This window comes from Kogia breviceps, chromosome 5 (genome assembly GCF_026419965.1).
Source record: "Kogia breviceps isolate mKogBre1 chromosome 5, mKogBre1 haplotype 1, whole genome shotgun sequence".
Lineage (NCBI taxonomy): Eukaryota > Metazoa > Chordata > Mammalia > Artiodactyla > Physeteridae > Kogia > Kogia breviceps.
Genome location: NC_081314.1, coordinates 54,854,620 through 54,867,491, shown reverse-complemented (window position 1 = coordinate 54,867,491; position 12,872 = coordinate 54,854,620). Strand labels below are relative to the sequence as shown.

At 39.1% G+C, this 12,872-nt stretch overlaps 1 protein-coding gene across 13 annotated transcripts in view; it reads left to right on the top strand.

Moving 5' to 3' along the window:
• The window catches only part of TNIK (TRAF2 and NCK interacting kinase), a 412,179-nt gene that overhangs the window by 341,505 nt on the left and 57,802 nt on the right, over window positions 1-12,872 (top strand). For all 13 annotated transcript variants that reach the window (XM_059065360.2, XM_059065365.2, XM_067034013.1 and 10 more), the window contains 2 exons: window positions 3,753-3,917; window positions 12,482-12,721. In XM_059065360.2, coding sequence (XP_058921343.1) covers window positions 3,753-3,917; window positions 12,482-12,721 — 405 coding nt within the window. The remainder of the gene's footprint in view (window positions 1-3,752; window positions 3,918-12,481; window positions 12,722-12,872) is intronic.

Here is a 12,872-nt window from a genome sequence, read left to right as displayed (position 1 = left end):
TTCTCTCTCAGCAGCTATCATTCATTATTGCTAAGTGAGATACTGGATGCTATAAATTGTTTTCAAATGTACAAAACAATTTAACAGTTGACATTGATATAATGTTTACACTTATACATGTTTCAATGTATTTTTATTTATTTTGAAATTTTTTCAAATCCTGTAATTAACATGTTTCTTTTCAGGTCGTCTGTATTCATGCAACTTTTATATATCTCAAAGGCCTTAGACATCACTCTCTTAGTACCCAGTGGATAACACAGTCCTGCCTGGAGCAGAATTTTATTTCTGAGACCACAGTTATTTTTTCTTTCTCCCCGTAATGCTGTAATAAATAGTATAGCATTTCTGTGGAGGTTATCCAAACCTCTCCAAAGTTATTTTAGTTTTGATGTTAAAATGATCCTTTTAATAAGAAAAAAACCTGATTCTTTAGTAAAATTTATCAGTCTCTCCTAGTATTGTTCTCTGTATTTATTGATAATCCCATCAAGTGTGATATCCTTTGTTATAAATGTCTTGTTATGGTCTAGCACCTTGACACTATTTATCTGATGCTACTAGAACACTCTTTTTTGGTGGTACTTAAGATATTTTATAACTTCTTGGCAGCAGGAGGTTGGAGCAAAGGCTCAGCTAATAGTTTTTTTTTTTTTTTTTTTTAGTATCATGAAAGGCAGACTGAAACATATCTTGATTGTAAGCCAGTTTTTAATCACAATATATTCTTAATCTGGGGAAAACACCTTCTTTTTTGTCTCACTCACTGTTCAGTTAGTAGACATAAGATGTGATGAATCAAGAGACAGGCCTTTGCCCAGTAGCAAAATAAGCAGAAGGGCCAGCTTCCCCTCTGTCCATTTGGAACTGTTATTTGGATGTTTAATTTGATATATTTGCTCCAATACCCTTTGGTGCAAAAGCAACAGGCAGCATTATCTTCCTAAAGACTTTAGGACAAGATTTTCTTCAGACAAAGTAGCCAGATGCCTCATTGTTACACCTGTCACATAGATTTTCAAATTTCTTTGGACAAACTTCAACCCAGGAAATTTCACCACATTGGACTTATTCTGAAATAATCTGCTGAGTATAACAATAGATTATTCACACCATATATTTTATGATGGCACAAACTGAAACATAGTAATGGTAGGATTTAGTATTAAACTAACTTAGAGAAGGCATAGGAAATGTTACTAGAAGTACATTAGTGATAGCTACGCTTGACTAATCAAACCCATTAACTGCCTGTGAAAATTAGCACCCCACTTTGTGCCCCATTCATTTCTAACAACAGCTTTAGGGCCCGTGTGGCCCATGGTCCTATTAGAGACAAAGGTGCTGCCTTTACTGGAGCCTTGTTACTGGCAGTTGCCAGAAAAATTCTTTATCTCAAATATAATTTCTTTGTTCAAGATGGAGTCTTGAGGGACAGACTTTTAGACTGTTATTTTTAATGTACTGTTTCTGAATGTGGGTTTAAAACAGTCTGAGGATATTTTACAGCTGAAAAAACAATAATAGCAAGTACTCTTCACTCCCTTATAATATTTGGTTCCTAAATGTCAGGTAATAAGTGGCTATAGTTTGGATAGCCAGGTATTTATCTGAAAATGAGTCCAAACCTCTTGGATTCCTGACCTCAGACAGCAATGGTTTGGATGATGAGAGTTCAGATAGTGAGGGGTACTTATACATGTGATTTATCTATTTAATGATCTTCCCCGGAAATAAGAAAATGGTTAATATTTGACTAATTCCAGTCATCTGGAAATAGTCACCTTCTTTTCAAAGAGTCTAGTATTTGGAAAAGCAATACATTGCATGCCTTGGTCTCAGTTTATCTGTGGTTGTCTTTGCAGGACTTTCTCTTCTTTATGGTCTTATCTCAAGTCAGGCTTTGTTATTTCCTTTTGCTCAATGCAATAATAGCCCGTTATTGCTGATGTAATACTTTGCACACATACACAAAGTATACATGTTCTGGTTTATATTCCTGGCTTTTTGCAGCTAATCTTATTTGGTACGTGGTAAGCTTCTGGGACATGGAATTTCAAAACCAAAGTCAACTAGATGCCAATTGTATGTACCCTGCACAGCCACGGTCAGGGAAGAGGTGTTCAAATTACCTCTAAGTAGAGTCAAGAGAGTGGTTTTCTGCACTATGGTACATTTTAACATGTTAACATGTTTGTAGTTGATTTGAGAGTTTTAAAAACAGACTTGTTTTGTGTATGAGACCGAGTCTGCCTCTGGGAAGATTCAAAATAAGGTAGGGAGGGGCTTCCCTGGTGGCGCAGTGGTTGAGAATCCGCCTGCCAATGCAGGGGACATGGGTTCGTGTCCCGGTCTGGGAAGATCCCACATGCTGCGGAGAGGCTGGGCCCGTGAGCCATGGCCGCTGAGCCTGTGCGTCCAGAGCCTGTGCTCCTCAACGGGAGAGGCCACAACAGTGAGAGGCCCGCGTACCACAAAAAATAAATAAATAAATAAATAAAAATTAAAATAAGGTAGGGAGGATGGGAAAGAATGGCTCTTTTGAATTTTCCTTTCAAATCAGGAGGTAAAATGAATTTAAAAGCTCTTAGCTGTGACATACAAATATGTCTTGAGGACCTGCATGTGGGTTCCATGACAGGCTCTTGCAACCCAAAGGTAGTGAGTCGGCAGAAGAGAGTTACGGGTCATCAGGGTGGGGTGCATTGCCCCCGTGAATTTGGAAATTACAACTGTCAGATTGACCCTAAAGAAATAAAGGGCAGGACAGGGTGGACCTGGAAGAAAAGTGCTAGACCTCTTAAAGCTGTCGAAGATTTTAAATCATGTCTTACAGTGTACACTTTGTTTATCTAAAATTTCCTTTAATTTGTCCTCTGCCACAGTCTGTCTGCAGCAAATAAGTCACCAAGGGTAACTTTTACCTGTAAAGAGAGCCTTCCCTGTAAAGCACTTCTGATCAGTTATCCCCTCTGGGCTGAGAGAGACTCTGCAGCAGGGAATGACAAGGAAATGAAGTGTCCAGAAAGGAGAGACGGTTGGAGGAGGGAGAGGAGCCCAGGCTGGAATGGAAAGAAGGCGCTGGGACAGTGTATTCTAGAGAGCTGGGAGAGACACCTGAAAAGAAAGGGAGAAAAAGAGAGAAAAAGAAAATGATATGGGAAGTCAGTTTAAGACAGGCCATGCTCATTGAGTGAGCTGCCTGAGAGGCTCACTTACCCACGAGTAGGGCATGTGAAGAAATCAATGGCGGGTCAGTACGCTCAGCTCATCCTCCTGCCAGCCCTCCTGTGTTCTTCCCTGCCCTGTCCCATGAGTCAGCTCAAAGCAGTTTTCTATTTTCCCCAAGCACTCATAATGCCCGCTGTAGTTACCTCTCTCCCTCACTGACCCCTGGCTTTGTGACCGATTCTCAGGACGGTGTTCCAACTAACGCACAATAAACTTTTAAGCAGATCCCTAATCCCTAGCCAACGGAATAGCACGAGATAATGGGTGAGGGAAGGATGATGGCTTAAGTGTTCTGTGAGTTCTTCTTGCTAGTATTCACTCCAACAGAAAGAGCTTTTTGCAAATTTCTGATGCAGAGCAGATTGGGAGAGCTTCAGCTTTCTAAAGTGATTTGATCAGAGAGATGCAAAATGGCTGTGCAGGTGACTACAGAAAATCCTAACTAGGAAGTAAATCACCTTCCATCCATTGAGGCACTCTTTTTTCTTTCTTTCTTTCTTTTTTCATTTTTCGGCTTCTAGGTAGAAGAACGGTCAAGGCTCAACCGGCAGAGTTCACCTGCCATGCCTCACAAGGTTGCCAACAGGATATCAGACCCCAACCTGCCCCCACGGTCGGAGTCCTTCAGCATCAGTGGGGTTCAGCCTGCTCGGACACCCCCCATGCTCAGACCAGTAGATCCCCAGGTACGTCCTCCCTTCATTCCACTGGCTTCTTTCAACAGGTGTACAGTAAAGTCTAATAAAAGCCCAGGGAATTATAACATGGATTCAGGCATGGGTCCAGCCAAGTCATGACTTTTCATATCAAGTCTCTGGTAAGATAGGAGACACCACTGAATGCGCAGAGCAGCAGGCGTGAGAAATAACAAAGCACCATCCTTAACTTTAAGCCGACCACAAAGTCACTTTTTGGTAAATTGGCCTCTCTGGAGACCTGGAGGAGTTCCTGCCAGGTCAGAATGAGCATCCTTTTAGTTACAATTACCAAAACTAAAATTTGTGGAGACCTTTGATACGTATAAACTATTATATTATCTTTTGTTCCTTGGGATTTTCACATGAGCCTGAAACTGGAAAAATTAAATGGACTAGGTTAAGTAAAATTGTATCTTCTAAGCCAGTGGTTTTCAAAGTGTGGTCACTGGGCCAGCAGCATAGCATCAGCCAGAAACTTGGTTAGAAATGCAGATTCTGAGGCCCACCTCAGACCTACTGGTCAGCAACTCTAGGGTTGGGGCCTGGCAGTCTGGGGTTTAATAGCCTCCAAGTGATTCTGATGCACTTTGAAGTTTGAGAACCATTGTTTTAAGCTGTTTGGAAAAAAAAAGAAGATATCTCCACTTTTAGATAAGGAGGAAGTTTCTGGAAGTTTTAGAGGATTTTATATATACCAAAAATGAAATAGGAATTGAAATGAAGTATGAAATTTCATGAAAAATAAAGGTAATATAGATGTTTTCACCCAAATATCTTAAACTTCTTCCAGGTATCCACCTGTGTAAACACTTCTATAGAATATTCTGAGGTCACCTTTGAAATATGTAATGCTATTTGAACTGGAGTTTAAGAGTAGATACAATCAAGGAGTCTCTGTTAGTTTGCCTTTAGTATATGAGGTCTAAGAATTTTCAGTAGCAGCCAGCTTGGCACTTGTTTATTTTAATTTGTATATAATGAGTCTAGGCCTAACCTTCCATGGGGTACATTTTTTTTTATAGAAATCATGCCAATTATGAACCATGGTTATAAGCAGACTCAGTTTCTAACCATAACTGCTGCAAATTTCAAGATTTTTTAAAATTAAATTAAATTTTTTTTATACAGCGGGTTCTTATTAGTTATCCATTTTATACATATTAGTGTATACATGTCAATCCCAATCTCCCAATTCATCCCACCACCACCACCACCACCACCACCACCACCCCCGCTTTCCCCCCTTGGTGTCCATACGTTTTTCTCTACATCTGTGTCTCAGTTTCTACCCTGCAACCGGTTCATCTGTATCATTTTTCTAGGTTCCACATATATGCATTAATATACGATATTTGTTTTTCTCTTTCTGACTTACTTCATTCTGTATGCCAGTCTCTAGATCCATCCACATCTCTACAAATGACCCAATTTCGTTCCTTTTTGTGGCTGAGTAATATTCCATTGTATATATGTACCACATCTTCTTTATCCATTTGTCTGTCGATGGGCATTTAGGTTGCTTCCATGACCTGGCTACTGTAAACAGTGCTGCAATGAACATTGGGGTGCATGTGTCTTTTTGAATTATGGTTTTCTCTGGGTATATGCCCAGCGGTGGGATTGCTGGGTCATATGGTAATTCAATTTTTAGTTTTTTAAGGAACCTCCATACTGTTCTCCATAGTGGCTGTATCAATTTACATTCCTACCAACAGTGCAAGACCTTTTCTCTACACCCTCCCCAGCACTTGTTGTTTGTATATTTGTTGATGATGCCCATTCTAACAGGTGTGAGGTGATACCTCATTGTAGTTTTGATTTGCATTTCTCTAATAATTAGTGATGGTGAGCAGCTTTTCATGTGCTTCTTGGCCATCTGTATGTCTTCTTTGGAGAAATGTCTATTTAGGTCTTCTGCCCATTTTTGGATTGGGTTGTTTGTTTTTTTAATATTGAGCTTCATGACCTGTTTATATATTTTGGAGATTAATCCTTTGTCCATTGATTCATTTGCAAATATTTTCTCCTATTCTGAGGGTTGTCTTTTCGTCTTGTTTGTAGTTTCCTTTGCTTTGCAAAAGCTTTGAAGTTTCATTAGGTCCCATTTGTTTATTTTTGTTTTTATTTCCATTACTCTAGGAGTGGATCAAAAAAGATCTTGCTGTGATTTATGTCAGAGTGTGTTCTTCCTATGTTTTCCTCTAAGAATCTAATAGTGTCCAGTCTTACATTTAGGTCTCTAATCCATTTTGAGTTTATTTTTGTGTATGGTGTTAGGGAGTGTTCTCATTTCATTCTTTTACATGTAGCTGTCCAGTTTTCCCAGCACCACTTATTGAAGAGACTGTCTTTTCTCCATTGTATATACTTGCCTCCTTTGTCATAGATTACTTACTCATAGGTGCGTGGATTTATCTCTGGGCTTCCTATCCTGTTCCATTGATCTATAGTTCTGCTTTTTTTGCCAGTTCCATATTGTCTTGATTACTGTAGCTTTGTAGTATAGTCTGAAGTCAGGGAGTCTGATTCCTCCTGCTCTGTTTTTTTCCCTCAAGACTGCTCTGGCTATTTGGAGTCTTTTGTGTCTCCATACAAATTTTAAGATTTTTTTGTTCTAGTTCTGTAAAAAATGCCATTGGTAATTTGATAGGGATAGCATTGAATCTGTAGATTGCTTTAGGTAGTATAGTCATTTTCACAATATTGATTCTTCCAGTCCAAGAACGTGGTACATCTCTCCATCTCTTGGTATCATCTTTAATTTCTTTCATCAGTGTCTTTTTTTTTTTTTTTTTTTTGGTATGCGGGCCTCACTGTTGTGGCCTCTCCCGTTGTGGAGCACAGGCTCCGGACGCTCAGGCTCAGCGGCCATGGCTCACGGGCCCAGCGGCTCCGCGGCATGTGGGATCTTCCCGGACCAGGGCACGAACCCGTGTCCCCTGCATCAGCAGGCGGATTCTCAACCACTGCGCCACCAGGGAAGCCCCATCAGTGTCTTATAGTATTCTGCATACAGGTCTTTTGTCTCCCTAGGTAGGTTTATTCCTAGGTATTTTATTCTTTTTGTTGCAGTGGAAAAAAGGAGTGTTTCTTTAATTTCTCTTTCAGATTTTTCATCATTAGTGTACAGGAATGTAAGAGATTTCTGTGCATTAATTTTGTATCCTGCAACTTTACCAAATTCATTGATCAGCTCTAGTAGTTTTCTGGTGGCCTCTTTACAATTCTCTATGTATAGTATCATGTCATCTGCAAACAGTGACAGTTTTACTTCTGCTTTTCCGATTTGGATTCCTTTTATTTCTTTTTCTTCTCTGATGGCCATGGCTAGGACTTCCAAAACTATGTTGAATAATATTGGTGAGAGTGAACATCCTTGTCTTGCTCCTGATCTTAGAGGAAATGCTTTCAGTCTTTCACCATTGAGAATGATGTTTGCCGTGGGTTTGTCATATATGGCCTTTATTATGTTGAGATAGGTTCCCTTTGTGCCCACTTTCTGGAGAGTTTTTATCATAAATCGGTGTTGAATTTTGTCAAAAGCTTTTTCTGCATCTATTGAGAGGATCATATGGTTTTTCTTCTTCAATTTGTTAATATGGTGTATCACATTGATCAATTTGCACATATTGAAGAATCCTTGCATCCCTGGGATAAATTCCACTTGATCGTAGTGTATGATTCTTTTAATGTGTTGTTGGATTCTGTTTGCTAGTATTTTGTTGAGGATTTTTGCACCTATATTCATCAGTGATGTTGGTCTGTAATTTTCTGTTTTTGTAGTATCTTTGTCTGGTTTTGGTATCAGGGTGATGGTGGCCTCATAGAATGAGTTTGGGAGTGTTCATTCCTCTCTGAGGACGGGCGTTAGCTCTTCTCTAAATGTTTCATAGAATTCATCTGTGAAGCCATCTGGTCCTGGACTTTTGTTTGCTGGAAGATTTTAAATCACAGTTTCAATTTCATTACTTGTGATTGGTCTGTTCATATTTTCTATTTCTTCCTGGTTCAGTCTTGGAGGGTTATACCTTTCTAAGAATTTGTCCATTTCTTCCAGGTTGTCCATTTTATTGGCATAGAGTTGCTTGTAGTAGTCTCTCAGGATGCTTTGTATTTCTGTGATGTCTGTTGTAACTTCTTTTTCATTTCTAATTTTATTGATTTAAGTCCTCTCTTTTTCTTGATGAGTCTGGCTAATGGTTTATCAATTTTGTTTATCTTCTCAAAGAACCAGCTTTTAGTTTTATTGATCTTTGCTATTGTTTTCTTTGTTTCTATTTCATTTATTCTGCTCTGATCTTTATGATTTCTTTCCTTCTGCTAACTTTGGGTTTTGTTTGTTCTTCTTTCTCTAGTTCCTTTAGGTGTAAGGTTAGATTGTTTATTTGAGATTTTTCTTATTTCTTAAGGTAGGCTTATATTGCTATAAACTTCCCTCTTAGAACTGCTTTTGCTGCATCCCATAGGTTTTGGATTGTCGTGTTTGCATTGTCCTTTGTCTCTAGGTATTTTTTTATTTCCTCTTTGATTTCTTCAGTGATCTCTTGGTTATTTAGTGACGTATTGCTTAGCCTCCATGTGTTTGTTTTTTTTACAGTTTTTTCCCCCTATAATTGATTTCTAATCTCATAGCATTGTGGATAATATTCTGTGCACACTTGAGAAGAAAGTGTAATCTGCTGTTTTTGGATGGAATGTCCTAGAAATGTCCGTTAAACCTATCTGGTCTATTGTGTCATTTAAAGCTTGTGTTTCCTTATTAATTCCTTATTAACATTCTGTTTGGATGATCTCTCCATTGGTGTAAGTGAGGTGTTAAAGTCCCCCACTATTATTGTGTTACTGTCGATTTCCTCTTTTATAGCTGTTAGCAGTTGCCTTATGTATTGAGGCACTCCTATGTTGGGTCCATATATATTTATAATTGCTGTACCTTCTTCTTGGATTGATCCCTTGATCATTATGTAGTGTCCTTCCTTGTCTCTTGTAACATTCTTTATTTTAAAGTCTATTTTATCTTCTATGAGTGTTGCTACTCCAGCTTTATTTTGATTTCCATTTGCATGGAATATCTTTTTCCATCCCCTCACTTTCAGTCTGTATGTGTCCCTAGGTCTGAAGTGGGTCTCTTGTAGACAGCATATATATGGGTCTTGTTTTTGTATCCATTCAGCAAGCCTGTGTCTTTTGGTTAGAACATTTAATCCATTCATGTTTAAGGTATTTATCGATGTGTATGTTCCTATTACCATTTTCTTAATTGTTATGGGTTTGTTTTTGTAGGTCCTTTTCTTCTCTTGTGTTTCCCAGTTAGAGAAGTTCCTTTAGCGTTTGTTGTAGAGCTGGTTCGGTGGTGCTGAATTCTCTTAGCTTTTGCTTGTCTGTAAAGCTTTTGATTTCTCCATCAAATCTGAATGAGATCCTTACCAGGTAGAGTAATCTTGGTTGTAGATTCTTCCCTTTCATCACTTTAAATATGTCATGCCACTCCCTTCTGGCTTGTAGAGTTTCTGCTGAGAAATCAGCTGTTAACCTTATGGGAGTTCCCTTGTATGTTATTTTTCGTTTTTCCCTTGCTGCTTTCAGTAATTTTCTATGTCTTTAATTTTTGCCAATTTGATTACTGTGTGTCTCAGCATGTTTCTCCTTGGGTTTATCCTGTATGGGACTCTCTGCACTTCCTGGACTTGCATGGCTATTTCCTTTCCCGTGTTAGGGAAGTTTTCAACTATAATCTCTTCAAATATTTGCTTGTGTCCTTGCTCTCTCTGTTCTCCTTCTGGGACCCATATAATGTGAATGTTGTTGCATTTAATGTTGTCCCAGAGGTCTCTTAGGCTGTCTTCATTTCTTTTCATTCTTTTTTCTTTATTCTGTTCCACAGCAGTGAATTCCACCAATTCTGTCTTTGAGGTCACTTATCCATTCTTCTGCCTCAGTTATTCTGCTATTGATTCCTTCTAGTGTATTTTTCATTTCAGTTATTGTATTGTTCATCTCTGTTTGTTTGTTCTTTAATTCTTCTAGGTCTTTATTAAACATTTCTTGCATCTTCTTGATCTTTGCCTCCATTCTTTTTCCAGGATGAGGTCCTGGATCATCTTCACTATCATTATTCTGAATTCTTTTCCTGAACGGTTGCCTATCTATCTCCACTTCATTTAGTTGTTTTTCTGGGGTTTTATCTTGTTCCTTCATCTGGTACATAGCTCTCTGCCTTTTCATCTTGTCTCTCTTTCTGTGAATGTGTTTTTTGTTTCACAGGCTGCAGGATTGTAGTTCTTCTTGCTTCTGCTGTCCGCCCTCTGGTGGATGAGGCTATCTAAGAGGCTTGTCCATGGGGTACATTTTTATAGAAACTTCTCTTTTAACACACAAACCTCATCTTTAAAAAGCCCCTAACTTTGACCTTTTAGGATACTTTTGCCCTGTAAAAGGGCGAAATAGAGGGAAAACTTATGAAACTCTATTGAAGTGACTAGGAAATGAAAATGTAGATATCCTGTGACAGCTAATTGGATTAAACATTCTTCAGGAGCTTCAATTTTTGTTTTTATCTTAGGGGCTCTTTTAAAGTAGGTTTGTGTTTTGTACTACATTTTTAAAAATTTATTTTATTGAAGTATAGTTGATTTACAATGTTGTGTTAGTTTCTGTTTTACAGCAAAGTGATTCAGTTAAACATAAATATATTACATTCTTTTTCGTATTCTTTTCCATTATGGTTTATCACAGGATACTGAATATAGTTCCCTGTGCTATACAGTAGGACCTTGTTGTTTATCCATTCTATACGTGATAATTCGCATCTGTTAATCTCAAACTCCCAATCCATTCCTTCCCCAACCCCCTCCGCCTTGGCAACCACAAGTCTGTTCTCAATGTCTGTGAGTCTGTTTCATAGATAAGTTCATTTTTGTCATATTTTAGATTCCACATATAATTCCACCTTATTGTATTTGTCTTTTTTCTTTCTGACTTACTTCACTTTGTATGATAATCTCTGGGTCCATCCATGTTGCTGCAAATGGCAATATTTCATTCTTTTTTGCGGCTGAGTAATATTCCATTGTATATATGTACCACATCTTCTTTATCCATTCCTCTGTCAGTGGACATTTAAGTTGCATCCGTGTCTTGACTGTTGTAAACAGTGCTGCTATGAATGTTGGGGTGCATGTACTACATATTTGTAAGGTAGGCTTTGTTTTCTTATTAATACTTAATATATTTAATGATATTTACCCTTAATATAAATTTGATTGGTTACAGTTCTATCCTGATTGAAGCATAACATTCCACTGAACTGGACTTTGAGAATTTCCTCTGAACCATAAAGAATAACATTGCAGGTTTCAGAGCCAGGATGGTCTGAAAGGCTGGGGCAGGGCTGCTCCAGGGATAAGACCTCAAGGGCAAGAGGAACGGGGCCAGGCTGGTGGAGGAGGGCTGTAGAGATGCTCCCCAGCAGTCTGGGCACTGAGATTTCAATCCAAAGAGGGTCTGGTAGGTCCCTTGTACAAAGCAGATACTAGATTAATGTTTGTGGAATTAACAGTTTAATTTAGAAAGTACTCTAGATGTTTTCCCAGCCAAGATTGACTGAGCACCTTCACATGCCAGGCACAGTGCTAGAGAGATAGGAGGTCAGACATTGCTCTTGTCTCTGAGGAGCTTACCTATGTGATGGAGGGGGACTCAGGCTCACATGAGCACAAACAATGAAGTGTGAACAGTGCTAATGGTAAAGGGTACTCTGAATGCTAGATGTTCATGATTTGTCTTAAAAAGCCACCCTTCTGCCTAAAGACTACATTTCTTCCCTGCATGAACAACATCAACACATACCAAATTGTGGGACTTACCACAACTCTAAAAGAAACGTCCTGGTGTCGAGAGTTATATAATATCCTAGCTGGTAAGAACCAGTTCACCAGAAAGCAGGATAGTGTAGCAGTTAGGCTGTGGGGTTACAATACCGGAACTACAATTAAGCATATGTGGGGGTTATAATCCAGGCTCTGGCACATATTAACTGTGAAATCTAGGTTGTTACTTACACTCTCTAATCCTTACATTCTCATGAGTAAAATGAAGGAAATAATTGTGTCCATCTCATGGTCGATTTAGTGAGTTCACAAGGAGTAAGATGTTCAGAGCAATTCTTGTTTCACAGAGCACTCTCTGAAGTCAAAGTTAGGAGGTTGAAAGGAGGAAGTTTGTAACATTAGAAGAGAAGTGCTTGTAAATATATTGTATTGCTGCTTAATAAATGTTCACTAAAAATCATTATTATCATGACACTTATTTCACTGACTTCTTAGCAGTCCCAAGTCAATCATTTAACTCTGCCAGGAACCCTGATCCAGCCCTCCAGCTCTAAATGGGAAACTCGGGAGGGCTTTGAAAAGCATGCTGCAGAGAACTGTGATGGGCTCTGTGTACTCTGGTTCTTTCTCCCTAAAATTTTATTTCCCCTTCCCCTGAGTGAGGTCCTAGCTGATCTGCTTTTTCTTCTAATGACACTGCTGTGATATTGGTTTGATGCTTAGATCCCACATCTGGTAGCTGTGAAATCCCAGGGACCTGCCTTGACAGCCTCCCAGTCGGTGCACGAGCAGCCCACGAAGGGCCTCTCTGGGTTTCAGGAGTCTCTGAACGTGAGCTCTCACCGTGTGGAGATGCCACGCCAGAACTCGGATCCCACCTCTGAAAACCCGCCTCTCCCCACTCGCATTGAGAAGTTTGACCGAAGCTCTTGGTTACGACAGGAAGAAGACATTCCACCAAAGGTAATATTACTGGGGTTTTTATCGACATCACTATCATCGTCATCATTGTTTGTTATTATTATTATTATTATTACTATTACTGTTATCATTGTTATTACCCCTGTTCCAGACCATTCATAGTATTGAAGAACCTGGCACCAAAGCACCGTCC